Genomic DNA, 12,220 nt, shown 5'->3' on the forward strand with positions numbered 1-12,220 from the left:
GCTCATGAGCATATACACTGTTAGACCTCCACTATCTTATTAGGCATTTAACTCCATAATGACGGTATAATGGATAACAAAAGCTTAACTTTAAAAACATCGGTATTAACAATATCGTAGCAAATAATAATGGCTTCATTTTTGTCGTGACTCAATTGTGTTTCACTAATAAAGGTTATACTAAGCACAAACATAGAATGCATAAGGAGCATATGTTGATAAAAAAAGGAAAAGTTAAACTCGAGGTTATATTCTTATTAATCATATAATCTGCATAGATTTTTTTTTTCAATTAAAGTACAAAATTTAACAACTGTGATACATATAGCAATGGAATACACAATTTATTTTTCAACATTTGAGAACTATTTAAGAATTCGTGAACTGACCTTGTTGGATTATTTGGTATACAACGGTATAATGACTAGAATAGTCATTATAGTGATAAATGTAGCAATAACATATACTATAAAAGATGCCCGTTCTACTGTTTCCGCTATAAAATACCATTCCTGTTTCAATAACATGTTTTGCTGATGAATTTTCAATTCATTGTCAGTATCTTCGCTGTCATCGTAATCATTCTTTTCATCGTTATTTTCATTGTCTTCATCATGATGATGGCGTTCCGTTCGCACTAAACCTTTTCTTAGCGCAAGCTTGTAAGATCTCCGCAATTTTTGCCGATTCAGTCGAAATGGATCTTCGTGATTGCATGGTTTAAGATTACTCTCTGATGTACTGTTAGTTGGTACGTCAGGACAAAGAGGTTCTTTTTCGTTCAGCAAATCTGCAAGTTCCAGAATTTCGTCTTCAATTTCGGGTGTTTTCTTATCCGGAATTACCGGTTCAGTAAAATGCACTTTACCGCTATCATATTCCTTAGTACGTAAATTTAAATCTTGGTTTGATTTATCGGAACACAAGTAAAACTTGTCAACGCGAGACGAAAACTTTGAACAAGTAATTTTTCCTAAAAATCCTTGACATACTTTAGACAGTAAAGGAGGAACGTCTGGTATCGGATATCGTTTTCCCCTGTTTTTAATGTTCATGACCAACGTCGACATAATAAGGGACGTACAGTTGAAAGTCATAACTAAAAATGTTAGAATTCCTAGAAAAGAAGAAAAAAAACGGTCATTCAAAAATTTTCGTATAATCTGCATGCAGAAATAAACAAACAACAAAACAGCCAGGATAATTTCGCTGTTTTAAAATCTAACGAATGCTGGGTAATATATTGACAGTCGTACATCAAAACGTTGTGATTGGCTTACAACGTCCTAAACAATTGGAATTAAACCAATGACGTGCCGTTATTTTCGTTTTTGGGTACGAACAATGAAATTACCCACAAGTCTTTAGATTTAAAAATGTGTCTTTTAATGTGAAAAGGCAATATCCCTTTCTGTGGAGAAAAGGTACAATTTTTATGTGTTTTATTCATTTAGAAAGATAACTCGAGAATTGCAATTAAATCCTCTTTTTAGACATATTTTTTCGGATTTTATTTGTGTGTTTTACATGATAATAACAATAGTTTTCCTCTGTTTTAGCAGCAAACTGGCAGACGACTTGATAAGTTCGGGTCAAACTTACTTGTATTGTCATGCCGTATAAGGTGTTAAATTGTGGTATATTGTTCGTGGCCATCAAGTTATTTTAAAGTTTCAAGGAGATCGGAATAGCTCGCGCTTTGTCATTGGTATTGACATTCTCAAACATAAAAAGGAAACAGACGCCATTATTCTTTCCTGAGAAGCACAGGAAAGTCGTTTTTGGTGGTCCACTGAGCCTTTTTAATAATAAACATTATAATGGTTTACTTTTATAAATTTTGACTTGGATGGAAAGTTGTCTCATTGGCACTCATACCACATCTTCTTATATCTATTTACTTTATTCGTATCTTTTGTACAACAGCAAATTAAAACATATAACCCGAAATGATCTAATTATCAACATTGCAATAATTTCGAGTTTACTTTTAGCAAGTGCAAATAATGTTTGATACAGAGATGTACAGTGCGGGATTGTTTTTAGTTGCCTGAAATACGATAACATTTTTTAGGGGATTGAAAAAGTTGAAAAACTACAACCGAATAATTCTGAGTGCTCACTTTATATGTTTGTTGTTTTCAGCGTTTTAAGGGAGGGGTGTTAATTTCCCTCAGTTTTGCTTCTGTTCATTTGTTTTTGTTTTCTTTGTGGTATATATATATGCAAAATAAAAAAGAAATTCAAATATAATTTCAAGATAGCAAAGTGTTGTAAGAAGGTGTTTTAAAATCTGAATATACCTAGGATGGGCGTTGTATTGGTGTCCGGAACGTTGTCTGAAATTAACAGCTGCAGAACATACAGAGTAAGGAAGACGGTCAGTCCGATTGATATCTTATCCCCATGATGTGACGGTAGGCAAAACGAAAACAACGATAGAATACTCAGCAACATTGTTGGTGCTATCACAATATATTCATAGTATCTAGACTTCCTCTTCAAATTGATCGTTAATACGACCATTGGGTGATTACCGTTTCCAGGACAGCATTTTGAGTCGACAACTTCTCGCCTGAGGCTCGCATCTTTCAAATCAAATTCGCTATTAACCACATAGTCATCTAAACCTGGTTTTGTTTGGACGGGTTGAAGGTCTAACTGAGTTTCATCATAAATCCACGATCCAAAATGTATTTCACATATCTGTTCGTCGTACGGAAAGAATGTAGCATCCACACGACAGACGCTTTTGATCATTAAAGGTATGAGCCACGTGACGTGACCCTCGTTCTGAATCATCAATCTTCCGCCAGTTACATTAACAAAGTCATCGATTTTGTTGCCAGCACTGTTCACAAGAAAAAATGCATGTTTAAGAAATAAAATATATGAAAAGCAATGAAAGAATGGAAAATTGTTTAAAAATAGTGCTACTATCTCAGGTATAGAGACAAAATGGGAATGGAAACAATCAGAATACAATGAGCGCCAAACAGAGTGAGACGGGATTACCATATCCTGCTCTACATGTATCACCCGTTACACGATTCAAAAGTTGCATTTGTTTACTCCATTTCGTAAAAAACGTATGTTATGATCTCCAAGAGCACAACAAGTGTTTCTGAAATACGTTCGAGGTAAAAAAAATATCATCCAGTAGATAGTGTCAAATATGAAGTAAGTTTAAATTTCTCATATAGGTAATAGTAAGTCGGGCAAAAACAAGATATTTGGAGCGAAAACATTCGGAACCAAATGAACTCAAAAACGGAGTGAAACCCCTTACGTCGACATTGTAATCTCCAAACTCCTGCCATGTAACGCCATAAAGTTGAACATGACGAAAGCTGTAATGTTAGATGGACAAATATAGACCTGTTGAAGGCCGTATGGTTGCCTATAATTGCTTTCATCCACTTCATTTGAACTTTGGTGGATAGTTGTCTCATTGGATATCATATCGCATCTCCTATTTTTATACTGTAGAATCTATTTCAGAGGTAATTCATCAGATGCATTCATAAAATTCATGTTTCAAAATGTATCAACGCATTATTATGTCATATGCAACTATTTCAGTCATAATTATAAAGTTCGGTAACTCTGCATGATACTGGTTTGCAATAATGTATAATTCAGTGTGCAGTGTGATATTTGTTAAGGAAATAAATACTTTTCACCTTCAAAACATCCGTTCGAAGTTGTCTTATACTTAATTGAAATAAAAGCAAAATATGAGGACATTTTACTCATTGAATTACTAAGCCAAATTCATACTTTCCTGAATTCGTGTGTTAACGTTGAAAAGACTTTCATGTAACAGTACTTTGACAATGGCTAGTTATTCAAACGCGTGATTTTAATTCACTTTCTTGAAGTAATATGTGCATATAATTAACTTATGGCATTAATAGTATTACTCACGTATTGAAGATGAAAATATCAGGATTCCATAACTTTGATGATGGTACAATAAGAGTGTCCAGTCCGTCATACTCGGAAAGTGACCATACAAGTTCTTCGTCTTTCCAAGACTGAAAGAAATATTTCAACAGTACCAATGATCTTGCAAACTATAGATTACCCTTCCGGATTGTAGTATGTAAATTTACAATATAAATTTTGAAACCCATTGAAATATTTTCTTGAGAATTATTCGAAAAGACTTCCAAATTTTCATAAATTTGATGCAAAATGACGGTGGGCATGGATACCATAAACAAGCTCCATTGGAAGATGGTCATGATACTATTTGACTTCAATTTCTAAAACAGAATAATAAAGTACTAATACCACACATAACTGTTTTGTCCAGATTTTATTATGAAAAGTGGTAATTTTAGAAAAAAATTAGTATTGTCGCCTATGGAAGAATAAATACTACCGTTTTCCCATAACTTCTTAGTATGAATATTTGTGACGTCAAATAAATTCCAGAATATTTTACGGTATGGAAAATTTGTCATTCAAAGTGCACACAGAATTCATTTGCAAATAAACGCAAAAAATGTGTATATGCATATACGAGTAGATATGCAAATGCGATAACAGTCTGTACAACATAAACTGTATCTCTTTCAGTTTTAGTCACGCCGCTTTTTCCTGAATATTCGGCAAATTTGTTCATTTAGTATTAAAGAAAAAACAGTGATGCTATGGATTAAAGCATTGTAAAAGCCGATGCAATGACGGATGAACTACAAACCTCCGTTATCCAAACAGAAGAAGTCAGTATCTGTTTCTTCTCATCCTACAAAAATCAAGTTATCTGAATATATAGGATGACAAACGAAAGCGTATTAAATAGATGATAAATTAAATGTATCCACCTGAAATCTATCTTACTAAAGCAAACATTATTAAGCCTTTTTCAACTGATTTTTACATCGGATGTGACCTTAAGTGGTCATACCGGTGTTATGTTGCCGCAGAAATTTCCTTTGCGCTTTTGACTTATAACCGACCGTATTTCGTATAAATACGCGGATATTATCGAGTGCAAAATAGCATTCCTTATCGCTTGTTATAAATTCATTTTCTTCAATGAATACTCATGAAAGAACATAAATAAATAACATGAAAATGTTTTGTCTTGAAAAATATATATACATAAGTAAAAAAATCATTAATATCTATGCACACGTACCGAAAAATTGTGTTTGAGGATGAATATTTCTTATCGCTTGTAATAAATATTTATTAGCGGGAGAAATTTGAATGCCTACTCAAATCAAACCAATTAGAAAACGAATTATTACAGAAGAGTGTCCACCATGCACTTGCACTGCACTATCATTAGAATAGTAGAAGAGAATGATGGTATAAATGGATGAAAATTTGCCGGAAGAGTTATTAATATGATCTGCTATATATATATATATATATGTACAAATTTTTGCACCTCATGTTTGCGGTATATCATCTTTTCCGCAATTTTATTTTTTTCTGTTTGGTAATAAATTAATAATAAGATCTATTTTGTTACGCTTGTGATCCGTTTATTTGGCAATCGCCGGTGGCAGTCAGCAGGGTTTAATGCTGCGTTCACACGTAATTCGAATTCTATTCGCATTAACTAATTCGAATTAGTTTAATTCGCATTCGAAACGTTTTACGTCCAAACGTAAATTCTAATTCGAATTGCAATGTGTGTCAAATTCGCTTTACTGTCCTAACGACGTTAACTTTTAATTCGTATTAACAAAAACGCATTTCTAATGCGAATTGGATAATGCGATTTAGCCAATTCGAATCAATTCGAATTTAAAAAGAAGAGTGTGTGAACGCGATTAGCGAATTCGATTCGCATTCGATTCGAATTCAATTCGAATTAAATGTAAGTGTGAACGAGGCATAAGAACATCAGTTGTTCGACCTGCTAGTCAAATGCGTTTTGTTAAAATATACCTTTTCACTCATTTGGTCTTTTGGAAAATGTTGTTTGTGCTGTATTTAGACCCCTCTACCAAGACATTTGTTTTGCATGCGCAGGTATAAAAATTGCGGTTTTTATCCAACGCAATCATAGGTTTGAACGTTGCTTTCAATTTAGACTTGTTTATTTTTTTCGTTTGGGCTTGTATTATATTTGCCTTCGGGTTTATATGATCCGTTCATCCTATTTTGACTCTTTCAAAATTCAAGAGTCTATCCTAAATTGAGGTAAATTATATGGCCTTCCAAATACCGTTTCGATTCCTAACATCACTGAAGAGACATTAATTGTCGAAATCCGGATATGGTGTACAAATTTTTGCACCTCATGTTTGCGGTATACCATCTTTTCCGCAAGTTTATTTTTTCTGTTTGGTAATAAATTAATAATAAGATCTATTTTGTTACGCTTGTGATCCGTTTATTTGGCAATCGCCAATGGCAGTCAGCAGGGTTTAAGAACATCAGTTGTTCGACCTGCTAGTCAAATGCGTTTTGTTAAAATATACTTTTTCACTCATTTGGTCTTTTGGAAAATGTTGTTTGTGCTGTATTCAGACCCCTCTACCAAGACATTTGTTTTGCATGCACACGTATAAAAATTGCGGTTTTTATCCAACGCAATCATAGGTTTGAACGTTGTTTTCAATTTAGACTTGTATATATATATATATATATTTCTCTAATTCTTCGTCAATTTATCCCTTTCTGCACCCATTGTATAAAAAAAAATTAATCAACGTGTGGTTCGTTTGATCTCAGTTCTTCATTGGCTAAAATCCGATTATGACGTCGAATTTTCTTGCTTTCCTCTGAATTTCCTATTGTGACGGCATGAAAAAATGCGACCATGCCTGATGACGTCACATAGAAAGAACACATCTTTTTGCAGATCATTCGAAAAGAAGGAATAAATTTGCCTGCGTATTGTTTGAAAATCATTAGAGAAACAGATTCCACCACCAAATTTCGTGTAATACGATATTTATCCACTCTCGACAGTTAAATTTTAAATATTTAAAACGCTCGGCGAGCCTCGCGTTTTAAATTTGAAAATTTTACTGTCTCGAGTGGATAAATATCGTATCACACTCGATGCAGTGGTAGAATCTATCTATATATATATATATATATATATATATAATTGTTATACAAATATTAACATAATATATAACAACAAACCAGATTATACTGATAACAAATAATTGTCCCATGATTATATCACTACAATATAATAATTATTACGGTGAGGTTGAATTCCCTGTCATTTATAATTCATCATCCACACAGGAACTTAATTCAGAAAAAAAAAATATATCTACGTACCTTAACCTAACTTTCAGGTATAGAGATATGATTTTTTTTTTCTGAGATAAGTGCCTGTGACTATCCACCAGAACTTGCGGTCATCCGATGTTCAGTACTTCGGTACTTTGATTATAGTTTGTTCTTGTGTTGGGCTGTTACACCACTAACTCCAGGTTAGGGGGAGGGTTGAGCGCTTACAAACATGTTTAACCCCGCCACAGTCTTTATGTGTCTGTCCCAAGTTAGGAGCCTGTAGTTCAGTGGTTGTCGTTGGTTCATGTCTGTCATATTTGTTTTTCGTAAATTGTTTTGTTATAAATTAGGCCGTATGTTTTCTCATTTGAATTGTTTCATATTTTTCATGTCGGGGCCTTTTATAGCCGACTATACGGTATTGGTTTTTCTCATGGTTGATGGCCGTACGGTTGCCTATAATTGCTTACATCCGCTTTATTTGAACTTTGGTGGATAGTTGTCTCATTGGCAATCATACCTCATCTCCTTATTTTTATATTAATAGTGACCGATGACCTTTTTTGAAACCTTGATATTTGAATTTTACATGGTAATTTCTATACCAAAATTCATAATGAACAGGTTGACTTTCTTTTTCCGATTGTTAATTTTCTCTTCCTTAACATAATTAAAAGGTGATGAATCGTTTTCTCCTTCTTATTTGCTTATGGATTGTGTATTTTTCAGTTGGTTCGATATGCGCGTGTTTGAAGTAAAGTCTTGGATTTCAATTAAGAATTGAATGCTTCTTTTTGTAATTTTATCGGGATGTAAAAGCGTTGACCGAAGCACATTTTTTTCATTAAGCGCGGAAGCGCTTCGTATAAAAATGTGCGCACGATCAACGCTTCTTCAACCCTATAAAATTACGAAAAAAGCATTTAATTCTTATAAGTACATTTTCATGCTACAATCGTGAAACATTTTTCTTTTGTTTTCCTATGCATTGTTGTAACATTGTCACGAGAAGCACGTGTATGCTGTCATGACTGTCCAATTTTATTTGGAAATAATTACATTGGATGTATGTTTCATTATTATACGTTATTTTGATTGGCTAACAGCAATCTCGCGTTATTCTTCATTTCAAAATGAATTGCATGAATTGAAACATACATGATGACACACGTTTCCACAATAAAGTGCACAGGTAAATAAAAGAAAAACTTGATAGTAATCGTGTTTTCATGATCATAGCGAAAAAATGTAATTATAAGTATGGAATGCTTCTTTTAGTAATTTCATAGGGTTGTAAAAGCGTTCACCGCGCGTACATTTTTAGAATGAAGCGCTTCCGCGCTGCATACAAAATGTACTTCGGTCAACGCTTTTACACCCCAATGAATTTACAAAAAGAAGCATTCAATTCTTAAATAAAATCTAATTTTGGAAGGCCTATCAATTGTTGTCAGCCAATCGAAAGTACGGATTCTTATGAAACAAACATGTAACGTAATATTGATCGTTATATTTTCATAAGTAAAAAGCTTTTACATCATGAATATATATCGTCTTATATTGCTCTGACATCTGACGGCCTTTTGTAGAACTTTTTGGGGTCGTGGTATGTCATAGCACAGTCAATATTGAAAACATGGAATTTGCGACCTAGACTTGGGGCGGCAAGTTTCTGTTTCGAAATCATAAAGATTCCATTTTTATGTAGATAAATCATACATAGGGATATTTCGCATTTAGCTTTAAGGATGTACACCTCTGAGGAGCCAAAAATTTCTAGAATTAAACTTTTTTTCATAACCTGATTTTTGGGTTTATATGACTGTAAAAAAATAATTGGCGAAGAAAAAAATCATATGGTGGTGCACTTCTTTTTTTTGCTCATTTTTGGACCATTATCATGAAAAAAATCACAGTTTCACAATTAAACTTGTTTTCATACTATCAATACAGATGAAATGGACCAATCTGAATAAATTTAACTTGAAAAAACTATAGGTAGGTGTTAATATAAGAAAGTTTTATAAACTTTTGTTGCTTTTTCGTGTCAAATTTACCATCATGCTGTTAATTTTGTAAATTTGGGTTTTCTCTTTTTTTAGAACAAAAAGCATATTATGTCAAAAATATATATCTAAGAAATTTGAAAAGAAAAAATTGATATGGAATGTACATGTTTCTGGTAAAATCATTTCTTGTACCCCTCACCGAGACTGAAACGTCAGAAGAATACATCCTTAAACGGTAATATTGTTTATCAAGCTAGAAAATTTAGGAACTGTCCTTCGAATGTGTCAAAATGGCTTAATATACTTATTTAGGTGATAAAGACTGATAACGGTTATGATTGTTGTTCAATCAGTGAGGGACGTGAAGGGCATACGATACAGTTTTGATCCCACGGTGAATTTTTGACGAAAATTTGCATACAAGCTATTATTCACCTAGGAAATTCAAATATGTAATAAAAATATACCTTCCTGTGTTACTTTTAGAAATAAATGGGGTCAACATTTTAGACATATACTCAAAACTCGGTTTCTTGGACATTTCTATCCTTTGTACAGACATACCTAACTTTTTAGTTTCAAAAGATAAACACAAGCGCGTTTATGTTAAAACATTTGGAATATCTTATTTTCATAAGTATGCTTTAAAATTGTGTAACAATCATTTTTTTATTAAATGTTTATGATTTTAGGAAAAATATAAAAAAGAAGATGTGGTATGATTGCCGATGAGACAACTCTCCACAAGAGACCAAATGACACAGAAATTAACAACTATAGGTCACCGTACGGCCGTCAACAATGAGCAAAGCCCATACCGCACAGTCAGCTATAAAAGGCCCCGAAATGACAATGTAAAACAATTCAAACGAGAAAACTAACGGCCTTATTTATGTACAAAAAATGAACGAAAAACAAATATGTCACACATAAACAAACGACAACCACTGAATTACAGGCTCCTGACTTGGGACAGGTTTTTTCATGTATATTTATCTAATTTAAAAAAAGTTCATCGGTGATTTGCTCATAAAACTTTGTACAAATAATCCTCATACATAATCAAGCCAAATGTTATTTTCAAGAAGAGGGATTCATGTATTCGTATTCAAACTAAATAAATGATTAACATCAGTCAATAATGCATCTTTTCCTGATATGTCACAGTTTGGTGTCTCGAAAAAATACGTTTTACGTAAGCAACTTCATTAAATCCCCTGTTACTGTATCGAATGCCCTTTAAAAGCAATCAACAATCAAATCAAATTAATCCCTGCGTCTCATAATTTTTGACCTAAAAAAATAAAGAATAAAAAAATAATGGGGTGCTAAAATATACAACATGGACTTAAGCAATCGTATTTTTTCTTTTCTTTATCACTGAAATACTGAAAGATGCATGCAATATCTACCACTATAGACGTTATGAAAACTGAAAATCTTTAGAAACATGAAATACTTAGAACTGGACGTTTATAATTATCTAATCAATAGAGTATAATTAACTCTATAGTAATTCAAAGGGTCGGAAACGTGTGCAGTCTATCCCGGAAATGGCCTGATCTTGACAGCTAGAAAAGGGAAAACAGAATAGTGATCGGAAATTTTCCTTATAAGTCACTTATAGATCAATTCGAAGGCTTTTTGACTCTATCAAACAACGTTACTTATAAGCAAATTAATACATTATACTATTTAAAATCTTGAAATAGAAAATAGATCTCACCAAATCAAGAACTTGGTTTAACGCAACACCAAATTTCACCACAACTGGAATGTTGGCTGATTTTGTTGGTCTTGGTGAAGTGCTGTAATTCTGAAATAATTCTCTATACAGTGTTTTTTCTGTTCCATCTATTTTTTCTACAAGCAAAACATTATCTTGATAAGTTATATAAATAAGTAAACGTTTCTGAGGTCAGGTGTCTCTTAAATCCATACCAGCCCTGGTATGAGAATGCATATCAGAGCTCATTTAAAATGTGTTACAGTAGACAGCCGAGGTCTCTGTCCTAGGTTTATATGGTTTGAGGGATGATACGAAGGTCGAATTGGAAATTGTCACGTAAATGAAATAAAGCACACTAGCTATGTCGCGGCGAGAGCACTATTTCTAAAAATATCATATCCAAAATAAAACAGTGAAAAATACAGTTGTACAAAATAGATAAAAAAAATGTTGTTTAAAAACTAGCCAACAATGTTCTTCTCGACATTTATTATCACAAAATAAAATCGAAATTCGACCTTACTTAACTTAATTTGTTTAATTTTCTAACGAAATGATATTTTCAAAATTTTGCCGAGACCTAGTACATTGTATCTGTTCAAGCATTTTCTTTTGTATGCCAATACGATTTGTCTAGTAGATTCTATCATTCCTGGAAGTAAAATTGTTGCAAAACGATTGGGTTTCTTTGGTCTACAGTATATATAGACTTGCATTAGTTTTTTGCGAACCGCATCTTTATAATATATTCTTGTTTAAATTCTGTAAAAAATAGAATGACACTTACCAGAGTAGATCAGAGGAAAAAAGTTGATCACCAAGATTGTAAAAATAAAAATACGTGATTCCTCCATTTTGAAGAGATAAGAAATCAACAACATTCAGAAGTTAAATAATGTGTAGCAGATGATTGAAGGAAATGTTGATATCAGATTATTATATATCTTGTACGTAAAATTCTTCAACTAAGTTTGCAATTTATTGCTATGGATACCAATAACATGTGCTAATTCTATATTTACACCTGTAAATTAACTTTATTTCAAATCATGTTATTATATAAATAACGAAGAAGATGTGGTATGACTGCCAATGCGATAACTCTTCATTGACATAGAAGTAAGCACCTATATGTCAACGTACGGCTTTCGACAATGAGCAAAATGCATACCACACAGCAAGCCTTGAAGACAAATAGATAACATTTATATTATTGCTACACAGGCAATTTTCTTCGACGTGTGTTTAACTTTGTGCACATAAC

General features: G+C 32.9%; 1 protein-coding gene across 1 annotated transcript; it reads right to left on the bottom strand.

Moving 5' to 3' along the window:
• Positions 1 to 252: 252 nt before the first annotated feature.
• Positions 253 to 11,826, bottom strand: LOC127734785 (neuronal acetylcholine receptor subunit alpha-10-like). The gene is made up of 6 exons (XM_052244792.1): positions 11,744 to 11,826; positions 10,954 to 11,090; positions 4,709 to 4,753; positions 3,928 to 4,037; positions 2,304 to 2,851; positions 253 to 1,117 (listed from the first exon to the last, which is right to left on the bottom strand). Exons 1-6 carry the CDS (start codon positions 11,808 to 11,810, stop codon positions 399 to 401), a joined length of 1,626 nt encoding a protein of 541 aa, XP_052100752.1. The 5' UTR covers positions 11,811 to 11,826; the 3' UTR covers positions 253 to 398.
• Between the last annotated feature and the right edge of the window lie 394 nt (positions 11,827 to 12,220).

This window comes from Mytilus californianus, unplaced genomic scaffold, assembly GCF_021869535.1.
Source record: "Mytilus californianus isolate M0D057914Y unplaced genomic scaffold, xbMytCali1.0.p SCAF_3, whole genome shotgun sequence".
NCBI lineage: Eukaryota > Metazoa > Mollusca > Bivalvia > Mytilida > Mytilidae > Mytilus > Mytilus californianus.